Source organism: Lagopus leucura, unplaced genomic scaffold (genome assembly GCF_019238085.1).
Source record: "Lagopus leucura isolate 7727_CA_CO unplaced genomic scaffold, USGS_WTPT01 Super-Scaffold_100008, whole genome shotgun sequence".
Lineage (NCBI taxonomy): Eukaryota > Metazoa > Chordata > Aves > Galliformes > Phasianidae > Lagopus > Lagopus leucura.
In genome coordinates this window covers 6,208,460-6,221,105 of record NW_024962265.1, presented here as the reverse complement: position 1 = coordinate 6,221,105, position 12,646 = coordinate 6,208,460, and the positions used below count along the sequence as shown (strand labels likewise).

The window sequence follows — 12,646 nt, the reverse complement described above, 5'->3', positions numbered from 1 at the left end:
CTGACAATTTATATTCTAGGAGAAGACTTAACATCTCCAGGGATACCTGTCCAGTGTCTCCCTCATAACGTGCACTGACAGGGGTTTATGTGCTGGGTGAGATCCAGGTGCTACTGAAGTCAACATGAGGTCATTGTGGTCAAGACTTTGCCCGCTGAGAGTTGTGGTTATTTGTATCAGTGCAAAATCTGAGAGGCAAACCAAGCCAGGAGCCAGCAAAAGGAACTGCAGATGAAGATATACATACTGACTGAATGGCTGAAGTTGGCTTTAGTGTGTGAAGTTTGCTGTTGAAATGTTGCTTGTAACACAACTGGCTGCTCTTTCAAACAGAGAAGCTTTGCAATTGTGAATATCTTGAGATTTAAAGATAGTATTTTGTTCATGGCAGCATATGTTGCGTGCAAGCTGAACTCTTGTTTGAACTCTTGCTTTGTTTTCAAAGAATGCAGACTGAAGATTTCCACACTTGGGTTGTCTGCTGCCACCATCAGATTTAGAGCCTGTGTGACTGCAAGTTTCTCTTTGGCCGTAGTCCATAAGAGCACATAAGCACCGGCTCATTTGTGATGAGGGAGAATAGTTGTTCCCAGGGAAGCCTTCCTATGAGTTGCTGCTCATCACCTTGGGTACTGGGATAGCCACGGCCAAGTTGTCACAGTTTGAACTGGGGCTGGCACCTGCCCCTAGTGACCTGAGTCACCAAATCCCGCTGCACCCAGGTGGTGGATCACAATGGGCTAGTTCAGGGTTCCAGAATGAAGTTGCAAGTCTTCTTCTGGAGTTTCATTAGAGCTCAAAAAAACAGAATTGATCTTAGAAATTCTAGCAGTTAGTTTTCTAGTTTTGTGAACTATTGCATCTACCTTGACAGCAGCTCTCAGTGCTGCTTTAGAGAAGCTCATCCCATGCCTCAAAATGTAACTGTGCTCATAGTAGTCTTCTTTCCTATACCCAGAAGAGCTTTATGTGCTATTTCAATGTCATGTTGTTCATTCTTTGGTAGGACATCATCACATGTGAGTCTCTCTGCTCTGATTTTTGCCACCCAGGATTACTGCCTAGTCTGGGCATCTTAATTACTGCACAAGTGTTTGCTAAGCCTGGAGAGCACATAGTCTCTGTCTTGAGCTGGTTCTGTCTTGAGCTTGTCTTAACTGTCTTGAGCTAAGATGTCACAATAGCCCTAATGGATCCATTTGGTCTCTAACTCCTTCAGCTAAGGTTTTTTTTCCCCCATTTCTAATATGTAATTAATTTCAAAGGCAAATCTGTCAAAAATCCTGAGCTCCTGAACCTTTCTAGGTGAACCCAGAAAAGCATTTCTCAGTGTTTGCTTTAAGTGGCCTGGTCAAACTCAGTGTTTCGCAAGCAGATTTTTGCATCTCTGGGTTGATGCAGATTTGGGCAGAATACAAGCTGAGTGAGATTTTAAAATAGAATGTAATTCTCCTTAAAATGTTCCTAGTCCTCTGCACTAACAGATGAAGCTTTTCACATTGTTGCAGACTACTGAAATGCTTCATTTGACAACAGAACGAAAAAGGTTTAGATTTAGCTTAGCACATACTATTGAATTTTGGGCAATTAGGTATCCCTGTTCAATGGATTCTCAGTTAAACAGGACACTTTAGATTTGAGCTGTTCTTTTTGGTATTAGTTACCAAAAAATTGGCACAGGATCACCTGTTCTGTAAAGCTACTAAATTAGTATACCACAAACAGATGTAAAGGTTATTAGCTCAAGCTAAAATTATTTCTAGGTGGGAACAAAGTCACACTTGGTTGGCAGAGAATAGGCAGTTCCAAGTTTCATTTTGTTAGATGAATGTAAATCCTACAGGTGTGACCCTCTTTAGGCCCTCAGAGATGAAGGAATTATGGTGCTCTGGTTTATTTGGTTGTGGGCCATAGTATATTGTTGTTAGATTTTCCCCTCTAATTAACCCTACCAGATTTTAAATCCTATCTGATGTAGACCAGAATAATTGGGTAACTCACACCAACTTTGGTTTTAAAAATTCTGAATCCAGCTTTTCAACCCTAAGCAGTCCCTGTGTCAAGGCAGCTAGAAATAACATACACCAGTCATACCTTAGACTGGGGAGGGGAAACACTGAATTAAAGAAAATCCTGAAATGCTGCAGCTAGTTCTTCAGGCCGACCCTCCTAGATTGCAGGTTGAACACTATGAGATATTTCAAGTCAACTCCAAGTATCTCCCAGCAAAATATGAAATAACAAGGGAGGAAAGGAAAGCAAACAGCCAGTTTGCTGTGAAGTAGAGTTTCATAATAAAGTCAACATCTGGGTGGATGGTAACCTAACATAGTTACAGGCCTACTTTTCTTTCCGAGTAACCAAGTGGCATTTAAACAGCTGAAATTTATTAAGTGGTTACAAAACCCATTCTGCACTCTTCCATCTTGCAACCACATGGAGGAGATCCTACACACTGTATCTCAAATGGTACTGTTTATTCTGAGAATTTCAGACTCTGCATTTCCTTTTTCGTTCAACTGAATTAATTGCTATGCTGAGAAGAGTTGAGAGCTTTCACCTGCAGCTTTGTTTTGTTACTGATCACTGTTATTACACATGCTGGAAAATGTATGGATTTCCTGAGACATAACTGCATGTGTAATATTGCTTAAAATTATTGCAGCCAGTTTGCAAAAAAACCGATCTGTTTTTCACAAACTGCTTATGAATTGGCTAGGTAAGCCTTTATGTTCATGTGTAGAAAAAATTAGAGATGCAGACAGCAGTTTTTTGGGCCAAGGAACTCAGGTATTCCTGTTCTCTAGGTCCATTCTCCAGCCAGTCAACTCTATTTCTGGATATCTAACTAGCAGCCAGGATCCTGTGGAGATGGCTTTTCCAATTCATTTTTCATCTTGTCATTCAGTCTCCTAAATAATATTATTTCCACTATAGGGCAGGACTGAAGTGGTCTGGAGGATATAGAGGAAGTTTCTTTGGAGCATTTTACTGTGTGTATTAATGAATGTGAATTAAAAGCACCCTTCTATATATTACCAATCCTGGAGGTACACGAGACACTTTAAGACTATGAGACAAATGCAGCACCAGTGTCAGGATTAAACACTTCCTAAATACAGTAATAAAATAAACACACTGAGATATTTCACTAGAAAGATTTGGAAACACAGTAAGTAAGAAACCACTTGTGATCCTGCTGGAAACATTTCAAAAATTAAGGAGTTTGGTGTTTTAATGGAGAAAAGTGACCTCGTGGCCACCAGTTCAAATGCAATGTGAGCCATTCTTTTTTCCTGTCTGCTTGATTTGACATCCTTTAGGGAGTCTAAATTCAATTGCCTCGAGACTCTAGCCAGAAGACTCAGTGAATATACGGACTAGGGAATGAAATGTCTTTTTGTTCTGAAGTTATGACCTGAAGTACATTTGTCCCTTTGAAGTCGTGCAGCACTACCTTTATTTTATGATATTTTCTAGGTACTGAGCAGAAATACTGATGCCATCCAACAACATTACAAGAAATGTCTTTTCGTCGGATTTTTAGAAGACTGTTTTTAATCCCAGTGCAGGCTTTGTTCCTCACTGGCAGGAAAGAGGGAGCTGATTGGTATTTGCCCTCTCTTTCATGGGAGCTGTTACTGGCCTAGGGTTTTTCCCAGACTCTCAATGATAGTTAGTCACTGCTAATCTCATCCTACTTGACAGTTGTCTGAGTTCAGAAAGCCCCTGTTTGGAAATCACTCTCTATCTTCCCAGAAGAGTTTTGGAAGTTTCTCAACTTCCTTCTGTAAGCAGCCAACCTCAAAAAATCTTCACTTGAGGGTAGGAGCTGCCTCTTGTGCTTCAGTTGTTCTGGTAATTTTTTATAATCCTTTTTTTTTCTTTTTGGTGGTAGGTTTTTTTTTTTCCTGTTTCTTTCATAATGTCAAAGAACTCATTAAGAGCTGAGTATCACATGCTGTGGAGGAGATATCTCTAGGCAGATCCCGTAAACTCTATACAGAGCAGAAGCTTGTTTTCTGAGCTGTCAAACACAGCACAGTGGCCAGATCAGCAGATAACACAGAGCAGAGCAGCTTCTTGTTCAGACTTGTGCATATATTTACCTGCACATGGTAAATGAAAGAAACATCTGAATAGTTTTCAATCATTTGCACTTGCAAAGGAAGATCTGATGTTCAAATGACTGTGAAATTTAGGCAAGAGTGGGTCTTCAGTTTGCCACAGAGACCAGAACAAAGCACAGGGTGAACATCCTAGGGCTCTTTGGGCCTCAGATGGTCAGGTGGTCCTGTCAGGAGGGCTGGTCTACAGCTGGGGATGCCAAGATTACCTGTCTGCCTGCTTAATGGCTCTGCTGCTCTACAGGGGAAGCAAATAGGCTGGGAAATTTAGAGCTCTGGAAGAGAATCATAGAATCATAGAATCACCAAGGTTGGAAAAGACCTAAAAGATCATCCAGTCCAACCATTTGCCTATCACCAATAGCTCCTACTAAACCATGTCCCTCAACACAACATCCAGCCTTTCCTTGAACACCCCCAGGCTCGGTGACTCCACCACCTCCCTGGGCAGTCCATTCCAGTGCCTGACCACCCTTTCTGAAAAGTAATACTTCCTCATGTCCAGCCTGAATCTCCCCTGCCGTAGCTAGAAACCATTCCCTCTGGTCCTATCACTAATGACACGAGAGAAGAGGCCGACCCCCAGCTCACTACAACCTCCCTTCAGGAAGTTATAGAGAGCAATGAGGTCCCCCCTGAGCCTCCTCTTCTCCAGGAGGAGGTGTCTGACTGCAGCTCCAGGATAGAATCACAGAAGCACAAGGTTGGAAATGACCTTCAGGATCATCTAGTCCAACCATCCTCCCACTACCACTGCTACCACAAGCTACTAAAGCATATCTCATGGCTTCTCATCCAGATGCCTCTTGAACATTGCCAGGGACGGCGACTCCACCACCTTCCTGGGCAGCCATTCCAACACTTTTTTGCAGGATAAAGAGCCGGGTGCAAGAAGGCAGGAAAAAAAATGCTATTAAAAAGTCAGCCAATTTTGGCACTTCTCAGTGTCCTGTCTGACCCTCTTAGCAGTGTATTTCTAAGATACTAAAAGCAGCAGCAACTCTGCTTTCCCTTGCAGACCCTTGAGAGATTTCTTTTTGTGTGCTCGAAATTCCTTATGCATTTGGAAGCTGAAGGGAAGGCATTTTGGGCTGCTAGAAGAAAATCCCATGGTTTAATTTCATCTGTGAGAACCGGTCTGCCATTTCACGAGCATTTCCTGCTTGTTGGTGTGCAGCTTTGTTGCTCCAGTTGGCCGGAGTTGTAGCTGGAAACTGCAGGGAGGAGAATGCTAGCGAAGTAATTGGGCCTGGTCCTACTGAGGATGTAAATTCAGGCTGGAGTCTTATCAGTGAAGATGTGCAAAGGCCAGTTCCCAAGTGCAAGATGCTAAGAGCAACGTATGGTGCTAAGAAAGCAAATAATTACTTTTTGCAACAGGTTGTAGGCATTAAATAAAAACGTTTTACTGCAGATGAAAGCATCTCTTCTTTTTTTTTTTCTTTTTCCCCTTGTTCTGTTTATGAATGTGTTCTTGGGACATTGCTCTGTGCAATGTGGCATGGTAACTTGTGCGTCCAGAGTCACTGGTAGGAAATGCTTCAACATAACCATCTGAAAGAGCTTTGCTCCAATTTTGATAATAGAGGGAAAAGTTAACCATGCTGCCATAAAATAAAGAGAATGGGAAAGGAAACCCCACTGCCGTTTGTTAAGGAGGAACAGATGTAGAGCTGTAGCAGCCTGCCAGCTAGGTCAGGTCATATCAATACTGTGGTTGTTTTCTTGTAGCCTGATCCTCCTTTTGAATTCTCTTTCAGCAATGAAGTTGTAAGGAATGAATTAAAGAAGCTGCCAGCCCTTCCAACACCAGCGCTGAAGGAGCATCCTTCCCTTGCTTACTGGTAATGTTTCATTCTGTTGAGTAGCTTTGTAGTGTTTCATCCAGGGCCTGGCTGTGGCAGTCAGAGGTCTGGGAGTGACACTGGGGCAGGTATTCCTGCCTCCTAACTCTGGATCTGACACCAACTGATTGCATGATGCCACAAGTAAAGTACAGCTATCACACTGCAAATCAGTTCCCCATGTGCCAAATGACTCCATTAATGTCTGGCAAGAAGATTCACTGTAAACCTCCAAGTGTCCCAATGAAATCGAGAGACCAACCTAATATGCCATTCCCTTTTCCAGCACTTTACATTTGTGGAAAGCAAGAGTTTCCCCAGTTTGAAATGTCAGTGTTTTGCACTGCTACGCATTGTTTTTGAGTGATTTATGCTTTACCTTGCTTTACCTCTCTGAACGGCACAGCTGAACTAACAGGGATATATTTCTTCTATAATGTGAACTAGGTGATGTTTGGAGGTGGAGGCTTGCAACTTTAGCTTTTATTGCACTGAAAATGAAATGCTGAGTAGGAGAAGGATCACAGTTAAATTCTGTATGCCTCACATATAGCTTCTGTACCACCCTGCCTATCCCTCTCATCTGTGCAAACAGGAAAAAATTAACGGGGAGATGCTCTCACTTGATTTTTCTGTTTGTTTCCCTAGCATGTTTGTCTTTATAGCATTCATCTACAAACCTCAGGGTAGGAGTGACCTTCTTTATCTGCTACTCTCAATTTCTTGATAATCTTGATAATCTGAAGATGGCAGGGGAAAAAAGCTCAATTTATGGTTTATGATTTCAAGTCTTCATTTCGCCAGCAAATCCATTCACTTTAAATAGCATGCCTGTAATACCAGAACTACTGGTACCTAGTGTCAAGCTATAGACCAACCTCTACTCTATGAGGTACTCATCACTTTCTAAGCACATCAGGGGAGAGTCAGAGTCCTAGGCAGAGATTAGGAACATTCACACAAACTAATGGTTCCCTTAATCACAAACACATTAAAAAAACAGACCACCTCCATACAGATGTGTGGCCTGGTCTGGCTGACACTGTGGTAGCTCAAGTTAAAAGCCACCACAATAGAAACGGTGGGAACAAATAGCATTGGACAGGGAAGAAGGCAAATCTGACCCTTCAGTAGCTACAAGGACTGAGGTCTTATTAAAGCACCCACATAATCTGTGCTCCAGTTTCCTGTGACAGTATCTGTATATAGGAAAGCACTGACAACCCAGGCTGCCTGTCAGGCCCTATCTGCTCATCTGTCTGCCCCCAGCATCAATGAGATAACTCAATATTAGAGAATATTAACTCTATTCCTGCTGGGAAATCCCAGTCTGGGACATCCTGTGTCCTCTCTTGCCTTTTGGCTACGTTGAGTCACCTGGAGCAAGAAGAGCCAAGTGAAAACCTAAGAATGCAAGTATTTATGGTTATACGCAAGATACAGCACTTCTTGCAGCTGTACTTAATTCTGTGGGAGTTCCCATTTGACTGAGAACAGGTCACAGATTGGGAAGCTAGTTGTTTCCAATGGGGTAATAAAACCAGTGGCTACAGTCCCGTGACTCACTTATAATTTCACTTCAGTGACCAGGCAGTTAGTTATTTTTAATAGTGGCTTTTTCAAGTGGCCTTCTGAAATGCTGAATGGTCTCAGGAAGAGGCCACTGGTGAATCCAACAAAGACTCCAAAGTACAGCATCAAATTTCCTTGATCTAAGAGGGCAAGATTTAAAGACGTATTTACTGACGTGCTGCATCCCTTCTCTTCTGCATCTCACACAGGTTGCATACTAGATACAAATTTAATCTTGTCCCTTTCTTTTTGTAGTCAGTTTTGTGCTCTGGTTCTTCAGCATTAACACGAAGCAATAGCAAGTGAATTTCTAGCTCCAGAAAGGAACACTGAAAATATCAGGGGTAGGGCAAGCAATTGTTCCAATTAGTTTTAAACAAACATACAAAACAATCCCATACTATATTTGTAACCGAATCAGAATAGTCTGAAATAGACTAAAGAGTGATAAAAGGCTAGTTCAAGTAGATACCATGATGCCTTCAACAAGTGACTATTGCAGATCTGCGTGAACTAATACAGCATCTCTGATTCACATCATGAAAAGCATCACCAATTGCTCCTATTTAGTGCAGTAAGACCAGTAGGATGGGTCCTGGATTCTTAGATTCAGTGAGGTCTGAGTAAAGACAGTTTGTGGCCCCCAGCTCCACCTTCATGGAGTCTCCTGGTTACGCACCCTTGCTCCAGGCCTTTCCACTCCAACCTCTTCTTGGAGATTTGAAGACCTCACAACAAAGACGAAGGTTGTAATTTGTGTATCATGATGTTGCTGTTTACAGCTCTTTGTAGATTAAGAAGCATTAGTTGAACATCTTGTTCTCAAGCCTATCTTAGCATGACTGATTGAAGCAAGTAGGGTGTTGTGGGGGTTTTTTTGTTGTTCTAAATGAAAATTGAGTTTCTAGTCCTCTCACACAGTCCAGGAACTGAGGCCCTGAATTTTGATTTCTCTTGTCCATGCATGGAAACAACTGATAGTATTTATTATTTTAGACTCAAAAATAATCACTGGACACTGGAGATTATGTGTTAGTTCACTTTCATTGTCAGTGCATTTTGTCTTAATCTAGATCCTCCCCAGCAAGCCAGCACAGGACTAGGTTACCAAAAGAATACAAGGATCTGAGGTAATAGCACAAAAGTAGGTGCCAGAATGGGATTTCTAGTGAACTACAGGGAAGCCAGACTTCTCCCAGGTTCCAACAGAGTTTGCGTGCAAGTTGTTCTTAGCAATCAAAAGCATCAGCATTGGCAGAAAATCCAACTCTGAAGATACTGACTGAAAACCACAATTCAGTTTCTCTTAATACACAACAGACCACAGGCTCTGATCCTCCTATTTGTCCTCATGGCCTGTGAGATGCTCTGCTGGCTTCAGTGTGGCAGTATTTGATCATTTGGATCACTGCAAATAGAGACGATGTTAGCAAATTTGAGAATATCATCAAAACTGACAAATCAGGCTGGGAACAGAATACAGAAGGGTGCAGCAGTGCGTGGATAGCTATTTAAAACAGCTCAATTTGCTGGGTATAGAGTGGAGAAACAAATGCCTTTGAAAAAGTGAATCTGGTAATAAGAAGATCGGGCCCCACATTTGCTTGCAAATTGCCTGTTCACTTCTGTAGACTGCTGTGACAGAAGGGATTTATTGGTAATTCTTCAGATCTTTATGAGTTATTTGCTACAGGACATCATCCAAGTATTAATTTTTGCAGCTCTGGGGGGAACATTTTATGATCTGACAGACAGACAGTAGCGCTTCAGCTGCCCCCATGTCTCCATATTAACTATGAATGAGTTTCTGTGTTGCTGACACAGCAACAAGCCAGAGCTGGGCAAGAGGAGACATCAGCTGGTGGTCCAGGCAGTGTCCTAGCACTCTCCCAGCTGTCAATAACAGCATGGCAGCTGCTTGGAGAACAGCTGAAATGACAAGGGAGAAGGTCTTTAAGCTCTGCTGATCCTCCTTCTGACCCGTGAATGATTTTGCTTGTTTTCCCTGGCACATACTGGGCTTACACCTCCATCCCAGAGTAGGAGGCAGAAAGTGACCTCTGTGCTGGATGATCCTCCTTGCGAGGCTGTGTGAATGAATAAAGAATCCAAAGAACTATTTGAGAAGCCAGTGTCAGGCAGCTAGGGTGGGATTCATCTGGTCATCAACATTGCTTCAATGCAGACAACTCCACCTGAAGTAGGGGCCCTCAGCTCCCTTTACTGTCAGTGGAGAGAAGCAACAATAATATCCTCCCAGGGAAACCACCCAAACAGACTGGATGAACTGTGCTCTGGAATACCTCTTCCCACCGTGTGACTAGCCCAGTGTTACAGAAAGGTGAAAGGCAGTAAGTCCTATTAATGCCTTGATAATTAAAGCTTTATTTTTTATCCAAAAGAAAGCAGAACCAAGGATGATATTTTTCTTGCACTTACCGTCTGCAGGTCTCAAAATGTTATAAAGGAACATATTCAGTATTCTAAGAGGGCAATGGAGGCATGGAGAGTGTTGCCTGTATTTCTTTAGGAAAACTGAGGACTATGCCACATCTTTTAGTATGGTTTGAGAACATAAGTTATGCTGTTCAAGAAGGCTCCTTGGCATCCAGTCTATCCTTTTAAGGAAATGGGCCATCACTTGGCTTCCATACCCTAGGGATGTGGTACAGGAATATATCTGTCATAATAATAATTTGTAAGAAAGCAGTGCACAGCCAGAACCACATTAGGCAACCAGCAGGCAGGTGCATTTATCTGTTCCTTGAATGGCACTAATATTAGAGCTCAATCTATACCTTAAAATGTGCAGAGTGGAAACCAAAGCTATGAGCATTTTTTGCTGGAGAAACTCCACTAGTTTTTGAGAAGTCATTCCTCATTTATTCCTGTGTGAGACAGAGCAATTGCATCTGTGTGCAATCAAGGGTTTAAAAGATAATTTCAAAGGGTTGTAAGCTCTCCCTGTCCATCTTTTTAATTAAGAATGATGGAGATCTTCCAGTACTGAGCACTCTTGTAATTCAGTTATTGCTCCAAAAGTAATCCTGTTTATGATAATCATAGCAGGCGAGCTAAGTTTTGCCTTCATATGCATGCCCATACATCCACGGTACTTGCTGAGATCCATGGGCTGAATATGGTTTTATAACCATTGAATTTCATTACTGTTATTTTCTAAGCATTAAAATCATTATGAGGGATTTAATGGGAGAGATGACCATTGCTTTACCCATGTTATTTGTCACTGACTCCATCAGCACCCTCTGATGTGCTGTGGTGTGCTGGTGGGACATCTCTTCACCCTGCCCCAGTAAGACCCCTTTTATTTTCACAGGATGAGTTGGTGAGTGAGGAAAGCAGTTACTGTGACAAATGCCAGGCTTGTGGGAGAACAGCTGGCCCTGCGGATGAACCGACAGACTGCCTCCTCTGAATCACTCTTTGGTGTCTGCGCCCGTGTTTTCGTTCCTCTGCCTTCTTCCTGGCTTTACTAGGGACAGACACACAGTCCTCAGCTCCCCTGTGCCAGGGCCCCACTCCCCATCTGTGCACAGAACATCCTGTTTGTCGTGTCACAGTGTGGAATGTCCTCCTTGTGACATCACAGATCAGCATCCTGTGTATCACAGGAGGATGTGCATGGCCACGGGCTGTAACATCACTGAGGGCATTGTGAATGGTGTCAGCAGAGGTGGGCCCTGCATGGACAGGGGAACTTCTTTTTGGCAGAGACACTGGCCCCAGACAGATGTTCCTGGCACAAGCATGCATATGGGGAAGGCAGCAGTGGGAAGATGTAGCCATATTAGGTGGGCTATGCTCAGTGAAACAACTTGCATTTTTCCACAAATGGCACCATGAGCGCATCTGAGCAGTTACAGCAAGGTCATCTACCTTACCAAACTGCTGTGCTCCTTCATACTGTCCAGAAATAAAAAAGCTTCACTTCTGCCTGGAAAAAGATTATCATGTCGTGGACAACCACATGGCTGCCTTTAAATGTTCAGCTAGATAAAAGAAAATGCAGAGAAGGAGCAATTCCAGTTCACAATAACCTAAACCATGTGTGGCATGATAACATTAGACAGACACTTGGTACAACTGCAAGCTTATGCAGTACTAGGTGGGGAAGGAGTTCAGGTTTCCTCTTAGACTGATAATGTTTGTAATGTACCTCTAGGAGACACAACAGACTTGGAGTTACAACATAAAGAGCAAGAGATTGGATTTAAACATGAAATCTTGAGTATTCTGCTATAGAAATGCAGCAAAGCCTGTCCTGTGGGCATTACATTGCTGGAAGTTAAAGAACCAAACTCAGACCAGCATGAAAGTACCAAGTCTGTAGGCTGTGATGTGCTGCAGATCAAGAGGAATGCTGTTGAAATCAGAGTGCACTGTGAACCTTTGAAAGGAGATCACTGATTTATGCTTTGCCATGCTGTGACCTTGCTAGGACACCTGATTGTACGCATCAAATAGCTCAGGTTCTGTGCTCTCCTGCAACCCATTTACCAGAGAAATGGAAGATTCTTTAAAACTGAAACTGGGGATGTTTTTTGAATCATGTTGATGTAGTCTCAGATGCTGCATCTCTGTTGTGTAGAGGTGAATGTCTAACATGCCTTCATCAAATGTGCCTAGAACTGTTGTCTGACATTGAGGGCCACTGACTGGAACATTCTAAACCATGAAAATCTCTTACTTTCCAAAGCAGCACTAGGAATAGGCCCTGGCTGGTGCTAACTCCCAGTGCATGACCAAGTGTTGCCTGAGGAATTGCAAGTTAGTATAACCCAGAAATATGCAAAGGCACATCAATACTTCAACAACAAAGGGACTCAACTTTGAGTGACTAGGACACATTCTCTGACACTGTTTAACCTGCTGTTAAATACATAGCCTCTGTGTATACTGGGAATTTAACTCCTTGCTGAGATAGATGACTCCAAGAATGCTTCTACTAGTGCTCTTGCACATAGTTTTGTGCAGTTGCAGTGAGGAGTAATCATCTGTGAGTTTTAGGGCTATTAGTGGCCACTAATTTCAGGGAGCTTTGCTAACTGAGTATGCTTGGTGCTCTTGGAAAGAAAATGAAGC

At 42.6% G+C, this 12,646-nt stretch overlaps 1 protein-coding gene across 4 annotated transcripts in view; it reads left to right on the top strand.

Annotated features, from left to right (window-relative positions):
- FRMD4A (FERM domain containing 4A) overlaps positions 1-12,646 on the top strand; it is a 206,992-nt gene that overhangs the window by 137,321 nt on the left and 57,025 nt on the right. For all 4 annotated transcript variants that reach the window (XM_042872845.1, XM_042872844.1, XM_042872846.1 and 1 more), the window contains exon 8: positions 5,888-5,971. In XM_042872845.1, the coding sequence (XP_042728779.1) occupies positions 5,888-5,971 (84 nt within the window). The remainder of the gene's footprint in view (positions 1-5,887; positions 5,972-12,646) is intronic.